The sequence below is a fragment of the Leptodactylus fuscus genome, chromosome 2 (assembly GCF_031893055.1).
Source record: "Leptodactylus fuscus isolate aLepFus1 chromosome 2, aLepFus1.hap2, whole genome shotgun sequence".
Taxonomy (NCBI): domain Eukaryota; kingdom Metazoa; phylum Chordata; class Amphibia; order Anura; family Leptodactylidae; genus Leptodactylus; species Leptodactylus fuscus.
This window is the reverse complement of record NC_134266.1, coordinates 99,595,705-99,620,953: the sequence shown is the minus strand read 5'-3', so window position 1 is coordinate 99,620,953 and position 25,249 is coordinate 99,595,705. Positions and strand designations below refer to the sequence as shown.

The following is a 25,249-nucleotide window of genomic DNA, read 5'->3' as shown; positions in this document are numbered from 1 at the left end:
TCGTTTTTGCAGCGTTCACTGTGCAGCCAAAATAACATGTCACCTGTATTCTATGGTTCGGTACGATTCCGGAGATACCAAATTTATATGGCGTAATTTACAGGAAATAATATAAAGGGTATAGTCCGCACAACTTCAAAGGGCTTCCTTAAAATTTAACCTTTAATGTTCCATATTAAGATGAAGTTCACAGTACAAAAATGCAAAAAAGTGAAAAAAAGAAAAAAGAAAAGAGCAATGAAAAAACATACATAGTGTTAATAAAAACAACCTCTGACGCGTTTCATGGTATACTACCACTTAGTCATAGCGTATATTTGTATGGGAAAACAAGCCTCTCTTATAACCGGACACTCCGTCTGCTACACGTGTTGTAAATTCCTCTCAATTAATTGCTGTTCTTTTTCACTTTCCATAAAGTTTTCCAGAAACAATTTGCTTGCATAATTCTTTCTTTTCAAAACTTGCCTCATCAATAATGCCTTTAAATCAGCAGTCTACAGTTTACAATACTGGACTAAAAGCTCCATAATAACTTAATAAAAATTGAAAACTGTGCAAAATTTTTTTTTCTAAAAGTCATCATATTCTGACAACCTTAACTTACGCTAGGTTCACACCTGCGTTCAGGTCTCCGTTCTGTGGTTTCCATTTTCTGTATGCAAGAAGAGGGAAACCACAGACCGGGTCCGGCTGTGAGCGTTTTATGCTCTCCGCCGCAAAACCGTTTTTTTTAAACCGGACACAGAGTACTGCATGTCCGACTCTGTGTCCGGATTAAAAAAAACGGTTTCGCGGCGGAGAGCATAAAACGCTCACCACTGCTCATGGCCGGACAGCTTTCAAACCCATTCAAATGAATGGGTGAGAAAGAGTCCTGCAGGTTTTCGTATCCTGCCTCTGTTTTGTGCCATGAACAGCGGGAGTGTGGTTTTCTGGGTTTTTTCTTAGTTTTTTTTTTTTTTTTACATTTTATAACACCTTCACCCCCCACCCCCCCCAACTTGCTTGCTCTATTAAATGAGTCACAAGGAATGTTAGTTTTTGTTGCAAGTTATGCTGGTATATTTTACTTAGCATTTCTCCCCCTCTGTGTCTAATTAGTTTGAGCGTAATCCTCTCTAAGTATCACCGTATTTAAGTCCAAATCAGTATAAAATGATTTATCAGTCGACTCACAGACACACACACAGTGTTCAAGGATGTGACCAATATGGATTCTGGTCTTTAATGGCGGATGGTGAGGTTCTTATGCATTACAGGAGTGGTTATACATTGCAGAGACAAAGAGAACGTGCAATTAGTATCCTACTAATATTATAAATGTGAAAGTTTGGATGTTTGTGTGTTTGTTCCTCAATCACACAAAAACAGCTGCTTGGAACATGGAATTAAACATAGGCTACTTACCATGGAGGTAAATGCCCAAACCGCACAGCCGCTAACACCGAATTCATGGGAGCTGTAGGCTAACGGACCTGAGATGATGCGGTTGTGTGGGTGGCGCTATATAGACTGAAAGCATGCACTGTTCAAGCTGAGGCAAATGGCGTTGCGACGGTCCTGACTGCAGCCAGCATGCCGCCTTGCTGTGTGGGGCCCCGAGAAATCTGTCAGCTGCGCCAGGTGTATCAGGCCGCCGGGGGAAAGTAGTATTCACCCGCTGTAAGGGAGGAGTGAAACAGTACATGGAGGCTAATCGAAAGTTGGCACAGTAGCGAGCAGGCGGTGTGTGTGTGGAGTCACAAAGGCTAACTGGTGCACATATAAGCTACTTTTCAACAGTTGCTGCAGGAATGGGGGGGGGCGATGTGGGGGGCGGGCAGGCAAGGGGTCCGGCCCACACCACCGTACACTGCGCATATACAGACATGTAGCAGAGCCAACATGTGGATACAGGTGGCTCATTGCATACATTTATGCAAGTCGTTGCCAAAAACAACATGCGGACGAAGTCGTGGGAAAATGCTAGTAATTAATATAACTAGAGTTGAGCGAGTACTGTTCGGATCAGCCGATCCGAACAGCAAGCACGCATTGAAATGAATGGAAGCACCTGGTGCTTCTGGTTTGACGGTGGCCGGCCGCTTAACCCGCCGCGTGCATTGATTTCAATGCGTGCATGCTGTTCGGCTGATCCGAACAGTACTCGCTCAACTCTAAATATAACATCATTGGGTATAAAGCTGTCACATAAGTTTTAGCACATAACTATTGGATAAAGCATGAAGGTGTTTCATCCCATAGATAACAGTTTTCAGTAAAGGACAGCGCCCGAGATAGGAATGTAAGGACAACAGAAGCCCTAAGCTTTGCTTTACCATAACAGGACACACGGAATGGACCAGAATTTAGAGTAATCTGAGGTGGAAGACTACTAATTCCTCTCCGTATTCTGCTGTATGAACCTAATCTAAAGGGTTTGATTATTTTCTTACACTCTAAGTACAAAGGGTGAAAGGCGCAAGCATTCACCTTAGACTGGTCATACCAAAATGTATATGGGCATAGTTTTCCAAAGCATTGAATGCTAGTGCCAGTGTGGTGCATATGCCATACAGCCATTACAATTAGACTGTTAATGCCTGTAGCTTGCCCACTCTCCCACAAAGGCTAGTCCATGTGGCCCCACCATTATACAGCTAGAGCCCACCTCACCCGTGTGCACAGCACCTTCATTTGTATACATGTCCCACCAGTAAATGCGCACATGTCTGCCATTGGTAAACAAAGCAGCAAGAGGAAGTTGTGTTCTCCTCATGGAGTTGTTGTGCTCAGCTCCCATATTAGCAGTTGTGAATAAGACCTGGACAGGAAGGGGCTTTGTTAGGGAGGGGTCAACAAGCGCTGGCTATGACCGGCCACAGAGGCAGCAGGACAAGATAACAAGCATTCCGTGCTGCGGGATATCAGTAGGCGCCAGCTGACCGACAGGTGGGTGGGTGTGCCTTTAGCACAACATGTGCATGGCCTAGTCCAGTCCTAATAAGCACATGGAGTAGAAGTCATCTGTAACCCAACAAGCGGAGCCGAGGCGTCGGTGGGATCTGCGTCTGCTCTGAATGGCGCACAGCGCTGTATGTTTACGTAGTTCACGCTGTGGGGGAAGGGCCAGCGAAGAGTCTTCATGAAGTAAGTAAGAGGTGAGGCGGGACCGTTATATGGGAAAAGTTATGGACGTGCTCATTGTATAGGAGGGGATGTTATCGGTTCGGTGTGTGTCTGTTTTGGAAGCGGAGCCTGGTCTGTGGTAACAATGTGTCCGCTGCAGCGCGCTGGCTTCTCCCGTGTGTGTACTATATGTACAGTGCTGCTAGAAACACGCGACTGTGGCAGACTGCAGCATGGCTATGGAGTAGTAGAAAATGGCTTATGTTCAGTATGTCCGATTATCTGAAGATGACCTAAAGAACTATGGCACTGTAAACATCTTTCTTAGTAGAAAACCTGGATGTATACATTTACAAGGAGTCTGTCAGCAGAGCCCAGCATATTAACCTAACCCCACACGTAGGATGACTGCCAAGAAGCTGTCCACTGTCCGATTTGTTGGGGCAGAAGACGGAAACTTGGTGGAATGGCACAGGGTGAACGCCTCCTTAGGGAGCGTTCACACTACCATCAGTGTCCGCTGCTAATGTCCGTGAAAAATCTTGTGCGGACACTAGCTGTGTCCACTACATTTTGCATTGATTTAAATGGAGATTGGGTGCGTTCTTTTACAGTCCGTGTCTGTCTTTAACTGGCCATTCCCAAAGATGTCCGACTTTTCAAGCGGACAGAAAAAGACGCTACAAAAGAGTAAAACCACAAGAGCTCATTTGCATATAGACAAAAATGACAATATATTGGCACCGATTCGCAAGGAGAAAATGTTTTTTGACTTGGGTGACACTAACCTATCTAGGTGGCATGACCTAATAGGATGTCATGGAAATGTGTGTCTTAGAGCGCTATGAAATATTATTAGGCTAAATGCGGAATGTCTATAACGCTACTAATAGTAGTGTTGCTGATCAGCAACTTGCAGACCGTAATACTAATACGGTCGTGTAAGACCAGCCTAAGTGATCAAAACATTATATATAGCTCAAAATGGTACCAATAGGACAACTTGTCCTTTAAAAAAAAAAAAAAAAAAAAAAAAAGTTCTCAACCAGTTCTGTTAATAGAAAAATAAAAACAAGTTACCCCTCTAGGAAGATGGTGTTAGGGTTTTTCTACTTACCCCAACTGAATTCTAGAGACCCCTCAGTGTCACGGCCGGAGAACAGAGAAACACACACAGGTTGGGTTTCAAAATGGCTCTTTGAGTTGGCTCCCTGGAACAAAACTTTATTCACTCAAAATGCGGAATACATACGTCACATAGAGATATCAAAATCGCAAAAACAAGCCGTATATGGCTACACAAGGTTTGCAGTTATTTGTCCTTTATGCAAAGCAGAAAATAACAAGTTTATTCGTCTTTTCCCAACATGTGATTTTATAAGACAGGTTGCTACACAAATATTCTGAGAACCAACAGTATCTCACAGTATCCTGTCGTTTTTATAGCTATTAAATTGAGAAATTAACAGACGCATATTTCTTAATCCACTTTATAACTGTCTGACCATGTTGTTTACTCAGATAACTTGTCAAAAGTTCAAGTCTAACTCTGGCAATGGAGATGCAAAAACAATGGAATTTTTTTTCTTCCTCTGAATGGATTTTTTTTTCCTCTGTAAATTTAGAAACACTTTAAAAATACAAAGTATATAAGTTATGTATTGCAGTAATCGTACCAACCCACAGAGTAACTGTAATATTTATATTTTTTTTATGTTGGATGATTGAAGGGCAAAAATTTTTCCATTCCCAAACCTGTGATTTTCTGACTTCAAAATTATCCTCTCTAAATTGGAGTTGTAGACTGTTGCAACAATTTCCAAATGAGTATACTTCTGCATGTGCTGTATTTGTAAATACAAATATCACCTTATTGACTCATACATAATATAATGCTCCTGTTAACTGACCCCACAGTATAATATCTGCTGTACTGGCTTCCACACAGTATCGCTCCCTGTTTAGAGATAAGATAAGATATTCCTTTAATAGTCCCACAATGGGGAAATTTCAGTGATACAGTTTCATAGATGGTACAGTAGTATATAACAGGAGAGAAACACATACAAGCTCATGGCAGAGAAATCCTAGGAATCAGAGCAACTAAAAAAGAAAGAAACAGACACACTGCAGGATCATTTAGTTCTCTGTGCGGATTGATGTTAATAATAATAATACAGCCGACTTGGTTGTAGGACACGAGGAGGGGGGTCACAGCATGTAGATATAACAAGCAGAAATTTTTGCAGAGGTGGGGGACATAGTCAGCTATCATGATAACATGTGGTAGTTCTTGGTAGGTAGTGAGATCTCCTGCTCACAGCTGATAGTTCGGTATCTTGTATCAGCACTATTGTCCTTTTAACCACAAAAAAAATGCCCCAAATGTCCTTCATCACAAGCCCTCCTTCCTCCTTACCACTGTGTTCTACTTCCCCAAAGAAGTCTGAAGCCATCCAGGTATACATGGTGCTGCTCTCTTGCCAAGCTTCCATATCTCCTGGGGGTAGGTGGGTGATGGTAGGTTTCCAGGCTGTAGCAGAGTCCCACGTGTCCACAGTAATAGAAAGAAATACCAGTCAGCTGTAGGCATCTTCACACATCAGCAATAGACGCCAAAAAAAAACATCTCCTTGAAGAAGAAGTCCACACTTCCATGTAGGTTTTCCTCCATGCCGCATGGTGAGCCATGCTGTCCTAGCTGGGGGGATGGTAACAGGCACATGTGGAAACCAGCTGAACCAGGTCTTGTCGTTGTCCATGCTTTACAATAGAAACAAAATACTCCACAGGGTCTTCCATTCGATTTATAGTTGCTAATTCATAGTGCTAGATTGCTTGGTTACAGGATTCTTGAAGATACAGAGAAAAAAGAGTGAAAAAGGAAAGAAAAGTTTGCTCCCAGCTTGGAGCACTGCATCAAGGCAGCCAAGCCCCTCAGGGGGGCGGCGCCAACACGGTATTGCTCCCTGTTTACTGGCTCCCACACAGTATCGCTCCCTGTTTACTGGCTCCCACACAGTATCGCTCCCTGTTTACTGGCTCCCACACAGTATCGCTCCCTGTTTACTGGCTCCCACACAGTATCGCTCCCTGTTTACTGGCTCCCACACAGTATCGCTCCCTGTTTACTGGCTCCCACACAGTATCGCTCCCTGTTTACTGGCTCCCACACAGTATCGCTCCCTGTTTACTGGCTCCCACACAGTATCGCTCCCTGTTTACTGGCTCCCACACGGTATCGCTCCCTGTTTACTGGCTCCCACACGGTATCGCTCCCTGTTTACTGGCTCCCACACGGTATCGCTCCCTGTTTACTGGCTCCCACACGGTATCGCTCCCTGTTTACTGGCTCCCACACGGTATCGCACCCTGTATACTGGCCCCCCACATGGGATCGCACCGTTTACTTACTCTCCACACTGTATATTGTCCCCTTTTAAGCCCCCATTTATGATATTGCCCTTTTTTTTTTTTGGCCCCCACACAGTACACTGGCCTATTTTTGCCCCCCCCCCCCCCCCCCCCCACAGTTATATACTAGCCTTAGGTTCAACCCAAATTTATCAAAAGTTATGGGCTTGGCCTGAATCTAAAACTTTGTCACCCACACAAGCACTGTTATCCTCCAGGGTCTCCTCTGACCCTCAAGTTTGTTTAGGTGAGGTGATGAAAACTAACAAACACTTAGACTCGCCTTGCTGCCTCTCCTGGGCATTTTTGTAGTATATGCTAGTACCCAAAATGTTTTTTAGGTTAAGGCCCTGTGGGATGATCGGAGAAACAGTGGTGGGAACGCTTTGTACAGAAAGTTCACTGAGTTTTTTTTTTTTTGTAAAATATTCAATATTTTGGTGAAACTTGTGATCACGTATTGTGAGGCCTCAAGAGAGAAGACTAAGCTCCTTATTATAAAAACAATATGAAGGTTTACTATCTAAGATTATTCACTTCATTGTTTACACTGCGTTTCCATAAGAACCTGGCGATGATCTTATCTCTCCGCCCAGGACAAGTGATGTAGCTCCCTGCTCTCAGGAGGGGAGGGGGAGCTGAGTGCTTGGGACTCGGGGGCAGCTTGTATTTCTGAGCTGTTTATCTCCCAGTTATCAGGTCGGCTAATTGAAATTTGCTGATAAGTGCTGAGACAGGGAGTCTGTTACCTCTGTATGTAAGCACAAACCTAAAACTGAGTTTATTGCAAGCTGACTCTTGTCCTGTAGTGTGTAAATTTGGGATTGTTCCAGTGATACTGTGCTAATTTATTTACAAACATCCCTCATTACTGACTGCAAATGTACTTCTATGAAGAGAGCTAAGCAGAGCAAGTGAAACCCCGCCCACCAATTCAGAGAAAACCAGGAAATGAACAGAGTATACAGCCTGCAAGTTGGTGAACAGGCGAGTTGGGAATACCCCTTTAATGTCTTCAAGGAAAAACACGAACACAGGGAAAACTTCCAGAATAACAGAAATATCTGTCAGTCTCATTAGCTTACATTATCAGAGAATCTCATATTTAGGTTTTTCATCTGGATATCTTGTAAGGTTCCAGCTTGGTTCATGCTTGATCATCTGGTTGATGGAACTCTGGGCTGGTCATGATATCTTGTCCAGTATGACAGAGAGAGATAGCAGGTAGACCTGCCATAGATCCACCATGGATGACCACCACCCACCACGATGATGACCAAGACGTTTGTGTCTGTCATTCATTTATGATCATGAGAGGGGGTGTTGGCCTCCATCTTGTTGGTTTATAAGAACAACTTTAAAATGGTGTACACTAACCGCACCCATGTACCAAAATATAGAAGAGTGAAGTCAGCAGATTATTAACCCTATGTATGCCATGAATATTGTAATATTATAATATTTAACATTTTGTCGTCAAGGATTTTCTGTTATAACTATCTACGAGAAAGCCGCCGGCATTTCCGTAGATATAATTGACATGCTACAATTTTGCTCCGGTTTTGGAAATTGCAGTGTGTCCACACTGCGGTTTTAAATGCAAAGTGGGCATGGGATTCGCATGAATCCCATTCACTTTGCAGTCACTGTAAAACGATGCGCGTTTCTTTTTTTTTTCCTGCGGCATTTTCGCCGCGGGCAAATTGCAGCGTTTCCGGCCTTAGGCCTCTGTCTGACATCACGTAATACGTGGCTCAGTGCATCCTACTTGGCTGCTGAAATCCAATCGCAGACCTCAACATTGATCTTGGGGCAGTTGATATCAGATGAAGGCTTGAAGAGGATGTTCGGTACTAGTGGATACGTATCGATTCCCACTCCTGTGACATCTGGCCTCTACTTCTACCACCTGGTCACGGATGCTGAGGAATGCTCCATAGGCTGGACTTGTACAGGAGTAGGATTGTTGAGTATAATATCTGCTGATAACTGTTGGAATAATCTCATACATAGAAGCTAATTTAAAAAAAAAAATGGTGCTCCTCAGGTGGAGGCTGTCACATCATACTGTCTCATCCAAAGTATCAAAGAGGTCTTGCCCTCCCAGACCTGAAGCTTTATTACGAATCATCACATTTGTCCCAGGTTGTAGCCTTGTGCAGGCAAGCAGCAGAGAAACTCTAGGTTTTTATTGAATAAAGCTTCACAACAATCCTGCTCCCAGTAAATCCGAGGTTAGAAGATGCATCTTGCACAACTATGGTCACGCCTGCCAATAGCTCCTACAATACAGACTTCTCCAAATAGGCCTATATGCTCCTTCTGCCAGACTAAAAGACGAGACCCCACTGGAGTCTCTGTACACTGGAGCTGGGTTACCACAGCACATTCTCTTGGCAGCTTATACTCTACTTCTAAACCCACGACCCCGATCATGAGTAAATAGGAGTTGGATCTTAGAAGAACCTTGAGTATGGAACACATGGTGTCCATTACCTCACACTTCCAAGAAGCTAGTTACAATTTGCTAATTCACTGGTAGTGACTGCCATTCTGACTTACTTGTATATATCCAATAGACTGATCCAAAGTGCTGGAGATGTGGAGTAGAGTCCCCCTCTTCCTCTCCACATCTGTTGGTTTTGTGGAGAACTATCATCATCTCCCTGCTCTTATTCCTTGTTATGGCCAGTACAGGCCACTTTACTCTATGCAAACTGACTCTTCCCCAGTTCCTGGTTCAGTGGCTGTCCTACTGCTTCCATCCACTATATACTTTTAATGAATTTTGTACAAATCTATTATGGACCTCACTATGTATCACATTTGTATGTTGCATATATTTAGCATTGTATATTTTTGAGCATTGATGCACCTTTGACTAAGAGCTTATGGGAATAAGTAATTGGTACTTATTTATATTATATTTGTTCTTATAAATTTATTGAACTTGAGAAAGGGAATTTAAATCTTGAAACGCGTTGTGCTTTTATCCATCAGTAAAATCAATTTTAATATTAACCGATTGGATTGATGTCCTTTGACCTGTAAGAGCTCGGCTTGTCCAACCTAAGCTAAAGGAGGTCTTCGTTTAGCTATCCCCCGTTATACCTTTTATTTAGTAATCCTCCCAGCTGTTTTTGAACTAGCCCACATTTATTGATATGCCAATTAACCTCAACGGTGCACTCCGGAAGTTAAATGAGCACTGTGTGCTGTGTGTAAACGGGGAGGTGAGAGCAGGGAAGGCTGCTGCTGACTCATTAGCCTTCCCTGCTCTCACCTCTCTCTGCTTACACACATCAGACAGTGCTCAGTTAACTTCTGAAGTGCATCGTGGAGGCTAATTAGCATATCAATAAAAGCGGGATAATTCAAATACGGCTGGGAGGATTACTAAATGAAAGGTATGTCTGGAATAGCCTTTCTAAATGCTATGCAAATATATGCTTAGTTAAAAATCACTAGAGCTAATGATAGAATCCCCTTTAATAATGATCTACTTTCATCTCTGCTTCATGTTCACTTATGTTGGCATATCTTTTAATCATCATTCAATTTATATTGGTTTGTTAAAAGGCTTTTAACAGATTTTTTTAGTTTTAAAAAATTCCTCAGGAAATTTCCCAAACCCATTTGTTAGGAACCTCTTCAGTTCTGAAGGGAATTTGAACGCCCGTGGAGTTGGTCTCAATGGGACCAATAAGTATATTGGATGGTAGTCAGATTAGAGGGAGGCCTGGGCTGTATGCAATCAACACAGAGATAAGATGAATCGGGGTAGAAGCATATTTAATTGTGCAAATCATCTCCTTTTATACATAGTGGAGTTGAGTGTATATACACTCACCGGCCACTTTATTAGGTACACCTGTCCAACTGCTCGTTAACACTTAATTTCTAATCAGCCAATCACATGGCGGCAACTCAGGCATGTAGACATGGTCAAGACAATCTCCTGCAGTTCAAACCGAGCATCAGTATGGGGAAGAAAGGTGATTTGAGTGCCTTTGAACGTGGCATGGTTGTTGGTGCCAGAAGGGCTGGTCTGAGTATTTCAGAAACTGCTGATCTACTGGGATTTTCACGCACAACCATCTCTAGGGTTTACAGAGAATGGTCCGAAAAAGAAAAAACATCCAGTGAGCGGCAGTTCTGTGGGCGGAAATGCGTTGTTGATGCCAGAGGTCAGAGGAGAATGGCCAGACTGGTTCGAGCTGATAGAAAGGCAACAGTGACTCAAATAGCCACCCGTTACAACCAAGGTAGCCAGAAGAGCATCTCTGAACGCACAGTACATCGAACTTTGAGGCAGATGGGCTACAGCAGCAGAAGACCACACCGGGTGCCACTCCTTTCAGCTAAGAACAGGAAACTGAGGCTACAATTTGCACAAGCTCATCGAAATTGGACAATTGAAGATTGGAAAAACGTTGCCTGGTCTGATGAGTCTCGATTTCTGCTGCGACATTCGGATGGTAGGGTCAGAATTTGGCGTCAACAACATGAAAGCATGGATCCATCCTGCCTTGTATCAACGGTTCAGGCTGGTGGTGGTGGTGTCATGGTGTGGGGAATATTTTCTTGGCACTCTTTGGGCCCCTTGGTACCAATTGAGCATCGTTGCAACGCCAAAGCCTACCTGAGTATTGTTGCTGACCATGTCCATCCCTTTATGACCACAATGTACCCAACATCTGATGGCTACTTTCAGCAGGATAATGCGCCATGTCATAAAGCTGGAATCATCTCAGACTGGTTTCTTGAACATGACAATGAGTTCACTGTACTCCAATGGCCTCTACAGTCACCAGATCTCAATCCAATAGAGCAGGCATGTCAAACTCAGGGTACCCCGAGGGCCACATGAGTAACAAGAGGTTGTTGTGAGGGCCGCACACAGCAGCTAATGGCTAGGGCCTAGGGGACTGATCACTATTACCATGCATCGCAAAAATCTGGCATTTCTATTGCAGGCTGCATAGAGTAGCCTACAATAGAAAGTATAGAATGACAGGCTGGAGCGTCACAAGGCTCCCGGCTGCCGTAAAAATGCACGCAGGCCCTGAATCTTGCTCTGGGTGCCTGCGATTGCCGGTAAAATGGCACCTCAGTTAAAGCTGGCAGACACCATTATTGTGTTGGAGTGCTGGGGAAGGGTTGGAGTGCTGAAGGGGGGGGGTGCTGGGGAGGGGGGCTTCTGGATGTCTGGCCCTTCCTTGGGCCTGAGGACTGTTTTTTCCCACCCACTTGCAATTCTTGCACTTACAGACTGTAATGCTCCAATTAACCCCCAAGTGAAAGAATTACAAGGTGGGTGGGAAAAAAAAAACAGTCCTCAAGCCCAAGGAAGGGCCAGACAGACATCAAAAAGCCCCCTCCCCCAGCACCCCAACTGTTCCCCAGCACTCCACCCCCCCACCCCCATCATCATAAATCTAGTATTTATCCCCTATCCGGAGGATAGGGGTTAAACACTTGAAAAATCACAATTTCTTCTGCAGAAGCTTACCTGCTTCTGCTCTTCAGCCTGCGCAGCGGTCTTGTGAGACCACGTAGGACGCAGGCACACGTCGGGTGCGGGCCTGATTACGTGGCCATGTCACCCGGCATGTGGGGAGGAGGGGGCGAAGTGGAGGGAGCGGAGCAGGCAGGGAGACCTGCTCTCTGCGAAGGGTGAGGGGCGGCCGCTGGAGTAGCGCTGCGTCCACAGGGCCGCCCCAATCCACCGCTCACTTTCCTTGTACATCTGCGGCCCGCACAGAAGTCTCAAACTTTGTCTCTAAAGTTTAGGGACAAAGTTTGAGACTTTTGTGCGGGCCGCAGATATGCCTGTAAAGGGCCGCATGCGGCCCTCGGGCCGCATGTTTGACATGCCTGCAATAGAGCATCTTTGGGATGTGGTGGAATGGGAGATTCGCATCATGGATGTGCAGCCGACAAATCTGCGGCAACTGTGTGATGCCATCATGTCAATATGGACCAAAATCTCTGAGGAATGCTTCCAGCACCTTGTTGAATCTATGCCACGAAGAATTGAGGCAGTTCTGAAGGCAAAAGGGGGTCCAACTCGTTACTAGCATGGTGTACCTAATAAAGTGGCCGGTGAGTGTAGATTTGAATAAACAATTTCAGTTTGTGTATCAAACAGTTTTCCATTATATGACAGCCGAAGTCCATCTGTTATACGACAGCCAAAGTCCTTATGAATATTCATTTCTGATAACATTATCTTCTAATTTGGGACACCACAGTGTTATGTTGGTAGTTTAGACACGTCAGCACTATTATTGATTAAACATTTAAGTGTTTGAATACGGGTCATTGTGACCTAACATGTTAGTACAAATATTGATATAGTAAATATTCCTATCAGCATATACAGCTCTGGCAAGAATTAAGAGGCCACTGCAAAATTTTCAGTTTCTCCGGTTTTTCTCTTCATTGGTATATTTTTGAGTAAAATGTACATTGTTCTTTTATTATATAAACTGCTGACAACATGTCTCCGAAATTGAAAGCAAAAAAATTTTGTATTTATTTGCAGCAAATGAAAAATTGTCAAAATAATAAAAGAAGCCATGCTGTCAGACCTCAAATAATGCAAAGAAAACAAGTTCATATTCATTTACAAACAACAATACTAATGTTTTAACTCTGGAAGAGTTCAGAAATCATTATTTGGTGGAATAATCATGATTTTTAATCGCAGCTTTCAAGCATCTTGGTATGCTTTCCACTAGTCTTTCACACTGCTTTTGGGTGACCTTATGCCACTCCTGGCACAAAAATGTAAGCCGTTTTTCTTTGTTTGACTTGTGACTATCCTTCTTCCTCTTGATTACATTCCAGAGGTTTTCAATGGAGTTCAGGTCTGGAGATTGGGCTGGCCATGACAGGGTCTTGATGTGGTGCATCTTCATCCACACATTGATTGATCTAGCTGTGTGGCATTGTCCTGCTGGAAAAACCAGTCCTCAGAGTTGGAGAACATTGGTCTGAGCAGAAGGAATTTTTTGTTTTTCCAGAATAACCTGCCCAATTCCAGCCTTTGCTGAAACACTCCCAGATCATCACAGATCCTCCAAAAAATTTCTCAGTGGTTGCAAGACACTGTGGATTGTACGCCTCTCCAGGTCTCCATCTAACCATGAGCACCGGTGAGCGTTTTATGCTCTCCACGGCGAAACCTTTTTTTTTTTTTTTAAACTGGACATAGAGTACTGCATGTCCGACTCTGTGTCATTTTATAAAAAAAAACCAAAAAACGGTTTTGCCGTGGAGAGCATAAAACGCTCACCAGCACTCATGGCCGGACACCTTTCAAATGGGTTTGAAAGAATCCTGCAACTTTCCGTCTCCTGCGCTGTTTTGTGCAGGAAACAGAAGCCTGCAAAACTGACTCCCGGGCACAGATGTGAACGAGCCCTTACTCCAGTCCTGTATGGTCCAATTCTTATTATCATCCTGGTCATTGGAAAGTCACTTTTGCCTTTTGCCGGTCTGTAGCTTTGTTGTCCCCAATGTCTGCTGCTTGACCTTGTTGTAATGGACTGCAGTCTTTGAAATTTTAAGGATGGAGGCAACATGACGCTCACTGTATACATCTGCTAGTAAAGTCAGAATTGAGCCGTTCTTTTCCTCACTTAAGACTTTACTTTTCAACTCCTTTGGCATGGTTAAAAGTTATTTTTTTAATTCAAATTTCTTTTGGGCTATTCCTAGCACTTGTTTTGCCATCTAGCTTGTCCTATTTCAAGAGGATTGTGAAGACCACAGCAGTGTTTTTTTTTTTGTTTTGTTTTTTAATACTTTCCCTTGTTAAATAAGATTTGATTCAGGTGATGACCTAATCAGAAGCACATTGAGTAGAATTAGGTGTACTTTCGTTGGAATTCAACTGACGCTGGAATGGCTGTCAGACATGTAGAGGTGCTGATTTTTAGAAAACTGTGTAGTGGTCTTTTAATTTTTAATTTCTATATTATAAAAATGAAAAGACATGTCGGTCTGTCTGCGTGGCCAAACGACTAGACCGATCTTCACCAAATTTGGCACACAGATACTTCAGGTGTCTGGGAAGGTTTAAGATGACAACCCAACTCACTCGGATGTACCGTTCAGGAGATACAGCTTTCCCAAAATCCTGACCCCCCCCCCCCCCCATTAGCCAAATCAAACCTGCAAGTCTTTCACTCATATTCCAACTGCAATACACATGGTCACTCCACATGTACAATCCAACACTGATATCCAAGCTGAGATACCTGCATCAGAGGATTAGATACACAGGTCAGCATACAGTATCACATGTCAGAGGATTAGATACGCATGTCTGCACATAGAACCACACGCCAGAGGATTAGTTACACAGGTCAGCACACAGTGCCAGAGGATTAGATACATGCGTATGCACAAAGTACCACACGCTGAAGGATTAGATACGCACGTCTGCACAAAGTACCACACGCCGAAAGATTAGATACGTGTGTCTGCACACAGTTCCACATGCCAGAGGATTAGATACACGCGTCTGCACAAAGAACCACATGTCAAAGGATTAGATACGCACGTCTGCACACAGTTCCACATGCCAGAGGATTAGATACACAAGTCAGCACATAGTATAACACACCAGAGGATTAGATATGCGCATCTGCACACAGTACCACAAGCTTAAGATTAGATATGCACATCTTCACACAATACCACATGCCAGAGGATTAGATACGCGCCACTGCACACGATAACACACGCCGGAGGATTAGATACGCACCACTGCACACAATACCACACGCCGGAGGATTAGATATGTGCCACTTCACACAATACCACATGCTGAAGATTAGATACGCACGTCTGCACACAGTTCCACACACCGCAGGATTAGATACATGCCACTGCACACAATACCACACACCGGAGGATTGCATGCGGGCCAATGCACACAGTTTCACACACTGCGGGATTAGATACGCGCATCTACACACAATTCCACATGCCAGAGGATTAGATACGCAAATCTGCACACAGTTCCACACGCTAGAGGATTAGATACGCACCTCAACACATAGTACCACCTGCCAGAGAATTAGATACGCGCATCTTCACACAGGTCCACATGCTGGAGCATTAGATATGTGCATCTATACACAGTTACACACGCCACAGGATCAGATACGCACGTCTTTACACAATAACACATGATGGAGGATTAGATACGCATATCTGCACACAGTTCCACATGCCGCAAGATTAGATACGTGTGTCTGTGCAAAGTTCCACACACCGGAGGATTAGATACGCGCGTCTGCGCACAGTTCTACATGCCGGAGGATTAGATACGTGCCTTTGCACACAATACCATACAATGGAGGGTTACATACACGCGTCTGTACACAGTACCACATGCCAGAGGATTAGATATGCATATCAGCACACAGTACCACATGCCGGAGGATTAGATATGTGCGTCTGCACACAGTTCCACACACCAGAGGATTAGATACACGCGTCTGCATAAAGTACTACACACCAGAGGATTAAATACACAAGTCAGCGCACAGTATCACACGCCAGAGGATTAGATACACGCGTCTTCACACAGTACCACACGCCGGCCGGAGGATTAGATATGTATGTCTGCACACAGTACCACATGCTGGAAGATTAGATATGCGCATCTTCACACAATACCGCATGCCAGAGGATTAGATACGCACCATTGCACACAATACCACATGCAGGAGGATTAGATACGCACATCTGCACACAGTTCCACATGCCACAGGATTAGATATGCGCCACTGCACACACCAACACAAACCAGAGGATTGGATATGTGCCAATGTACATCGTTACACATGCCACAGGATTAGATACGTGCATCTACACACAATTCCACATACCGTAGGATTAGATACGCGAATCTGCACACAGTTCCACGTGCCAGAGGATTAGATACGAACCTCAACACATAGTACCACACGCCAGAGGATTAGATACGCATGTCTTCACACAGTTTTACACATGCTGCAGGAATAGATACGCATGTCTGCACACAGTTCCAAATGCCGCAGGATTATATATGTAAGTCTTTACACAGTACCACAGAATGGCGGATTAGATACGTGTCACTGCAAACAATACCACATGGCGGAGGATTAGATACGCACTACTGCACACAATACAACACGGGGAGAGTTAGATACACTTGTCTGCACACAGTACCACACGCCGTAGGCTTAGATCCGTGCGTCTATACAAACTGCACACAATACTACCCGCCGAATGATTAGATACACGCTACTGCGCACAATACCACACGGGGAGGGTTACATAAACGCATCTATACACAGTACCGTACGCCAAAGGATTAGATACGCGTGTCTGCATACAGTACCACACACTGGAGGATTACATACACGCATCTGCACACAGTACCATACGCTGGAGGATTAGATACCCAAGTCAGCGCATAGAATCACACGCCAGGGGATTAGATATGCATGTCTGCAAACAGTACCACAAGCAAGAGGATTAGATACGGGCGTCTTCACACAATTCCACACGTAGAGGATTAGATACACACCATTGCACACAATACCACATGTCGGAAGATTACATACACGGCTCTACACAGAGTACCACATATTAGAGTTTTACGCCAGGTTCCATAGCAGCCCAGCTATTTTTCTTCACTGCTTTATGTCAGCTTTAAAGGGGCAGAGCGCTGTGGATGACACTGTTTCACAAGGTCACATACACACAGCTTAACTCCTGGTCTCCATAACAACCGATCACAGATTTTTCACTGATATCCGAAATGAGATGCTTATGGACACACACACAAACAATATACAAAATACACCAGTGCAAAACTAGACAATTCTTATGGGGCCACTACACAAACAAAAGATGAAATATACCTGTGGGAAGCTGGGTCCTCCTGCTAATGTGTGTGTGTGTGTGTGTGTGTGTGTGTGTGTGTATATATATACATATATATATATATATATATATATATATACACATACACGCTAGCAGGAGGAGCGTAGCGATGTCTCAGGCCCCAGCACCGTCTATCCCTCGCCGGCATCCACCTCTCTATTACAGCGGATGCCGGGCGGCCACGTTCTGACTATAAGATGCACCCTTCTTTTCCCCAAAAATTTTTTGGGAAAAAAGTGCGTCTTATAGTCCGAAAAATGCGGGATATATATATATATATATATATATATATATATATATATATATATATATATATATATATATATACATACACACACTCACCGGCCACTTTATTAGGTACACCATGCTAGTAACGGGTTGGACCCCCTTTTGCCTTCAGAACTGCCTCAATTCTTCGTGGCATAGACTCAACAAGGTGCTGGAAGCATTCCTCAGAGATTTTGGTCCATATTGACATGATGGCATCACACAGTTGCCGCAGATTTGTCGGCTGCACATCCATGATGCGAATCTCCCGTTTCACCACATCCCAAAGATGCTCTATTGGATTGAGATCTGGTGACTGTGGAGGCCATTGGAGTACAGTGAACTCATTGTCATGTTCAAGAAACCAGTCTGAGATGATTCCAGCTTTATGACATGACGCATTATCCTGCTGAAAGTAGCCATCAGATGTTGGGTACATTGTGGTCATAAAGGGATGGACATGGTCAGCAACAATACTCAGGTAGGCTTTGGCGTTGCAACGATGCTCAATTGGTACCAAGGGGCCCAAAGAGTGCCAAGAAAATATTCCCCACACCATGACACCACCACCACCAGCCTGAACCGTTGATACAAGGCAGGATGGATCCATGCTTTCATGTTGTTGACGCCAAATTCTGACCCTACCATCCGAATGTTGCAGCAGAAATCGAGACTCATCAGACCAGGCAACGTTTTTCCAATCTTCAATAGTCCAATTTCGATGAGCTTGTGCAAATTGTAGCCTCAGTTTCCTGTTCTTAGCTGAAAGGAGTGGCACCCAGTGTGGTCTTCTGCTGCTGTAGCCCATCTGCCTCAAAGTTCGACGTACTGTGCGTTCAGAGATGCTCTTCTGGCTACCTTGGTTGTAACGGGTGGCTATTTGAGTCACTGTTGCCTTTCTATCAGCTCGAACCAGTCTGGCCATTCTCCTCTGACCTCTGGCATCAACAACGCATTTCCGCCCACAGAACTGCCGCTCACTGGATGTTTTTTCTTTTTCGGACCATTCTCTGTAAACCCTAGAGATGGTTGTGCGTGAAAATCCCAGTAGATCAGCAGTTTCTGAAATACTCAGACCAGCCCTTCTGGCACCAACAACCATGCCACGTTCAAAGGCACTCAAATCACCTTTCTTCCCCATACTGATGCTCGGTTTGAACTGCAGGAGATTGTCTTGACCATGTCTACATGCCTAAATGCACTGAGTTGCCGCCATGTGATTGGCTGATTAGAAATTAAGTGTTAACAAGCAGTTGGACAGGTGTACCTAATAAAGTGGCCGGTGAGTGTGTATATATATATATATATATATATATATATATATATATATATATATATATATACAAAATAAAGGGAACACTTAAAGGGGCTCTATCGTTGGGAAAAGTCATTTTTAACTAATCACATCCTTGCATAGGCTTTAGAAATGCTGTTCCACACCCGCCTTTAGTATGTAAATTGCCTCAGTGGTTTCTGAATAAGTTCGTTTTTATTCATATTTATTCAATGTACTTTCAGCCAGCACAGGAAGATCCCAGCAGCACTCGTCCCTGCTATTGTCTCCTATGTGTGTGTGTGTGTGTGTGTGCAAACAGGAAGCTGAGTCATCAGCAGCAGCGGCCTGTGCATAGCCTCCCATAGGAAACAATAGCAAAGAGGTGCACGATGCAGACTAATTGGCATATGAATAAAAACAGACTTATTCAGAAATAATACATGTATAATAATACAGAAAGATGTTTTGGATATTCAAAATGAACTCCTTGGCTCCTGAGGGGTTAAACAAGGGGTTAAACAAAGCTTTAGAAGATGTAACTGGTTTTTAGTCTATTATTCCTCTAGTTTTTACACACATATAAGTATATATATAATATGGAGGGGGAGGGTCCCAGCACCTTGGAGAATGACTCTGTGTACACACCAGCGCTTGCACTACATTCGGGAATTCCGTTCCCCTCTCTGCATGAAAAATTTAGAGATAAAAGCACTTCAAGCAGCACTTTTCTCTCTGCATTTTTTTTTGCCTTTTTCGGGCACAAACCACACAGACCCGAATAATAGTCTTTGGAGTCCGCGGTTTTCCCAAGGTAACCACTTTTTATGCAGATTAGGTTTCCCCAAGCGGACCCCCGAATGGAAAACCGAATGTAGACGTGTACTTAGCCTGAGCTATAAGGTTTTTTTTGTTTTTGTTTGAGTCACATGATGGCTTATTGTTTGCAATAAATTGTGCATTGTAATGGTACCATTCAATATCCTGTGCAATGTACTTGGAAGCTGGAGAAAATTCTAAATGAAGTGTAATTGAGGAAGGAAAGGAAAAAAAAAACATGCGCCAATTTCTTATGGGTTTAATTTTTACATTGTTCCATTACATGTTACTTGTATTCTGTGGGCCAGTACGATCATGGCAATACCAAATTTATATAGTATATGTAGTGTTTTGATACCTTTTAAAAGAATAAAAACTTTGTAAAATACAAAAAAAAAATTTGTCGCCATATTGTGACACCTGTAACTTTTTTCTTATATTTATTTGTATGGAGCTGGCTATGGTATCTTTTTATGTGGGACAAGATGGCGTTTTTTGGGGGAAGGTCTGATGGTTTGATCACTTTTTTTTTATAGAAGGCAAAGTGTTAAAAAAAAAAAAACAAACAAAAAAAAAAAACAAGCATTTGGCCATTTGGATTGTTTTTAATCTTTCTTCGCTATGACCGTATGGGCTAAATATTTTTATGTTTTATTAGTTTGGGCATTTTTGAGCAAAGGGATTCCTGAAGTGTTTATTTTTACTTTTGTATATTTAAATTTGTGTTTTAGGGAAAGGGGTTTTTTTTTCTTTCGTTTTTTTTAAAATACTTTTAAAAACTTTTTTTTTACACTTTTATTTTCAGAATCCCTAGGTACCTTAAACCCTAAGGGTAAGTTCACACAGGGTTTTTTTGGATGGAGGGTGTGTCTTCAGGCCGAAACGCGAGGCGAAACAGCCTGAAGAATGAGCATCTCGCTTCTTTCTCCAGGAGCAGGCACAAGCCGGCTCCCGGAAAAAACACCTGACTGCTCCCATTGATTTCAACGGGAGCTGTCCTGACCAAAAATCTCTGTGTGAACTTACTCTAAGGGGTCTGATAGCCCACACTATACTCTGCAATATTAATGGATTGCCTATTTCAGTGGGAATAGTTTAGAATTGGGAAGGGGGGGATGAAAAGGGGAATGTAGGTTAATTTTTAAAGATATTTTTTTTCCCTCTCCACAGCTCCAGTCAATTGATTGGAAGAAATGAATAGCATGTTTTATATTTGACCTGCTATATTAACAGGAAAGCAGTGACAACGGGACACCAACTGCTAAGGTACTTGTATATATGTTTAAATAATTTTAAAATATATCCGTGAGTTTCTTATTAAAATGTGTTTGAAAAATATTTGTGCAGAATATTTTTACACATTTGTACAGAATGTTCTTTCGTATGTGAAGGTTGTAAGTATATGAATCACAAAAACATTGTTAACTTTAAAACTAAATGCAGTATAACTATGTTTCAAACTGAATATTTATATGAATATATTATGTGACAAGATGATGCCAGCAATATCTGGATATAGCTATAATATGCCTTTTTGTCCCAGGTTGAAACTAAAATGATATGTCCCTCCTGGCATCTTGTAATCTATTGTCTTTGCAGATAGTAGTCCTCCCCCTGCTGACTTGAGCAGTCTCCATTTGGTTGGAGACAATGGGCATCTCTAAGTGGAAAAACTAGTTAGGCTGTTGTGGAGCATGAACAGATAACATTCAATTAACCCAAAGCCCTCACACATCTAGTAGCTGGGAGTGGATGGAGTTCAGAGCTAAATCAAAGCTGTATACTAGGCTATATGTGTATACTGTAATGAACGCATGGGATTGTGAAAATTGAGGCTGCAAAGACATTCCTGGGCTTTTGACAGTGTACCAGACATCATGACAAGATGGCCATTATACTATGCTCAGGTGTAGGCCTAAACATGTGGACACAGGGAGATTATACAGGGTTTCCCATGAGAGCATGGGAGGACTTGGCACACCCACAGGAACTACATCACAGAATCACATGACAAGAAGTCACTCCCACAGGAAATGACATCGGATAAGCCACACGGCAAGAAGCTACATCACTTCCTGGAGGTAGTGCCCTGGAGCTGATGTCACAGGAGGCGGATACCTCGACCAACCAATCAGAGCTTGCTGTTTGTTTACTTCCTGTATGTGGCTATAAAAACCTTGATGCATAATAAAGCTCTCTCGCTTTGTGTGCACTGCTCAGACTAAGAAAGAGATTCTTACACTAAACATTTTGTGTTGTATGAAATTTCATTGAGAGCACTTAGTCTTTGAATTTGGCCAGCAATAGTCACTCACAAGTTAGCTGCTGAACAGGTGACCAAAAAAGGCCCTGTTTCTCACACGTATAGCGTATCAAAGAGATTGGCAGTAGTAGAACGTGCTGCTGAGTAAAGCCAAGTAAAGAGTTTGGAAAAGTTGATCCAGCCTTTTAAGTTTAATCAGGCTGGTAACAATTTCGCTCATTCATTTGGGCTGGCCATACACATTAGATCAAAGTTGCCAACTTCCTGATCAGATATACAGATATAGTGACTTACTGTTCTGTACCGATTATACTATGGGACAGTAAGTTGCTGGGAAGCAACACGTGGACCACGTGAATGGGTCATGTGAATCTAGGGTTAATCCGAACTTATGCAATTGGTTAAACTGCTGCCGTGAGTTATCTTATGGAAGAAGACAACAAAAACCATGACCATTTTCATTGATTTTTGTTGTCTTCTGTTGTAAGATATTGTGCTGAAACTGTTTAAATGAATTACTGATTTTGACAGTACAATGTATATGATGGTCTTTGAACTCTCCCTCGATGGTAGATATTGGGGTATTTAAGATTAGGCAATTGGACCCCCAATTGCCTTATCTGCTTTTGTTTTTGGGGAAGTAAGCCAGAGCTACCTGGAGGCGGCCTCCTCTCCTCTGCCTCTCCCCCTCCCCAACCCAAAGAAGGCTATTCAAGTGGTACTCAATCACAACATAGATTTGGAAAATATAAAAATCATTTATTATATCCAATATTAAAATTTCAAATGACAAAACAATACAACATGAAAGGTGCCAAGCAGCCACTAGCAGACTATAGGCCTATAGTAACACATTCTCATATATCCAGACTTACACCCCATTGAGCTTGTTTGGGACAGAAGGGTGAAAGCAACCTACAAGTGTAGCACACTTATGAGAACTTCTGAAAAAATATCTTTGTCCCAATTGTGTAAATCTGTTATATCAGCTACAGATTCTACTTGGAAGAGTCAGAACTCTATACGTATTTAATTTTTGAAATAACATTCATCCACTATTTGTATTCATCTTATTTTTTTTTTTTTAAGTTTTCATTTTAACCCATTAGTGATCAGTGTATAGATTTTCTATATTGTTCACTAAAGGTCCATATTCTGCCACAGCTGACTTTCTAAGTCAGTTGCAGCGCAATAATGCTAAGTCTCCCACATGCAACCTGTTTAATTTATTGGATGCTGTGGTCAGTAGCGACTGCAGCATCTATGGGGCCTTGGAAAGAGGGGTCCCTCTGGAGGCATTGGCATTCGACTAAAAATCAAAGGGATCTGATGCCTTTATATGGCAGCCAGGGGCCCAATGAAGACCTGGCATAGCATCATCCTGTCAGAATAGAATGCCTGTCAGAAAATTACAGGTTGTAATAGGCACTACATAGGTAAAATCCCCTAGGTGTACAAAATAAGTGTTTATTTGAAATAAAATAAAAAAATTTAAAGGACATTTATCCCCTCCTTCTATTTTAAATTTTAATTTTTTTTACTCCCTCCAAATGCCATAATGTTTGCGGGACAAATTGTGCTTTGTAATGGTACACTTTAATATTCTGTTATGGTTAGTTATGGTTCTTGGAAAGTGGCAAAGGAAAAAAAAAATATTACAAAAAGGCACTACTTTACTAAACTAACCCCCCCCCCAAAAAAAAAAAAAATAATTTTTTTTTATCAATGTAATTGTATTGACACAGTGAATATATTTATGAAGTTATTTAAGTCGCATGTTGAATGTCACAAAATTTATAGCAAAACAGCAATTTCACCATTGCCTTTTTATGCAGAGTTAATTAATTACCGTAAGTATATCCACCCCAAAATAGTGCCATTAAACACTAGCTCCTGCAAAACAAAACAAAAAATAAAGAAGCATGCCCTCATGCAGTTACAGTGACAGAAAAATTTTAAAGTATTGTGACTATATGGGGCAAAAAATATGGTTTGGTCATCAAAGCCTGAAACAGACCTGTCACTAAAGGGTTGAAGTATATTTGAGACTTTAAGCTGGGTAAATATCAATAAAAACTGTAAACGTGAGGAGCGCTAAAACTTTTGACCAGGGATGTATATGACTGTACTATTTCTTTTCCTCTCTTGTTTTCATATCAAAGTTTAAAGAGTTTCTCCCATCTGAACAGATTATCCTCTGTCTATAGGATAAGGGGGTAACTTGCAAATAGGTGAGGCTCCAACCGCTCAGACCCCAACTGATGAGGAGAATTGTGAAGGCTTGTTTCCTTTTCTGAATGCAGCAGTGGTCGGGGCAGTGTATGCACTGCTTTTATTTTAAAGGGAGCACTCTGGAACATACATTGAAATGAATGGAGTGGTGCTTGGGCCAGCCCAACCAACACTCCATTCGGAACGGGGCAAAATTCCCTTATTCTCGTGATCACAGGGGTCTACACAGTTGGACATCTACCAGTTATTCCTATGGATAGGAGATACTTGTTCAGACATAATACCCTGTTATCAGTCAGTGTGTGTTTGGAGGTTCATAAATCCCCATTTTGTAAACAGTTCGGGACCTAAGGCTATATCTTAAATTTACTATATTTTTTATTAAATACTTTAATTGGTTTTTGAGCGTTTTTTTTTTCAATTAACAGGAAAGGAAAAAGTAAGAAGTTAATTCAACAGTGCAAACAAAGGCATGTGGCATGTCTCACAAAGTAAACAGAAGTATAAACCGCCATAAGCGGATAAAGTACCGTATTTATTATGTATTGTATTGTTATGTATGTATTTTCTATTAACTGTAAATTATGTGAAAGCTGCCTTTTTTTTTTGGAAGGGCACGCTGGACTGTTTAAGAAGAAATGTATCAACGTGGAAGAGACAGAGGATGGCACCATGGACACCCCCAAAGGGATGTAAGTGTCTCCGTTATACCTCTGTTAATTGATACTATAAAATTGACATCTGAACAGCAGAGTGCAGCTCAGCTCCCATTGACTAGAAAAATTAAAATGATCAGACTCTGCTGTGCAGAAACTGTAATTTACCAAAGTGCAAACCAGCATGCCATGAATAAGGGCCACTGTAAGTATTATATGCCACTCATTGTTTGAGATTTTATACTGTGTTAAATACAGTTCAAG

General features: G+C 42.5%; 1 protein-coding gene across 4 annotated transcripts in view; it reads left to right on the top strand.

The window, feature by feature from the left end:
- The first annotated feature begins 2,849 nt into the window (after positions 1–2,849).
- Positions 2,850–25,249, top strand: part of LOC142194893 (uncharacterized) — a 61,456-nt gene continuing 39,056 nt past the window's right edge. The window contains exons 1-4 of one of the 4 annotated variants that reach the window (XM_075264326.1): positions 2,944–3,132; positions 21,005–21,100; positions 24,758–24,820; positions 24,943–25,021. In XM_075264326.1, the coding sequence (XP_075120427.1) occupies positions 24,968–25,021 (54 nt within the window). In that variant the 5' untranslated portion in view covers positions 2,944–3,132; positions 21,005–21,100; positions 24,758–24,820; positions 24,943–24,967. The other 3 variants (XM_075264325.1, XM_075264323.1, XM_075264324.1) reach the window with 3 other exon arrangements.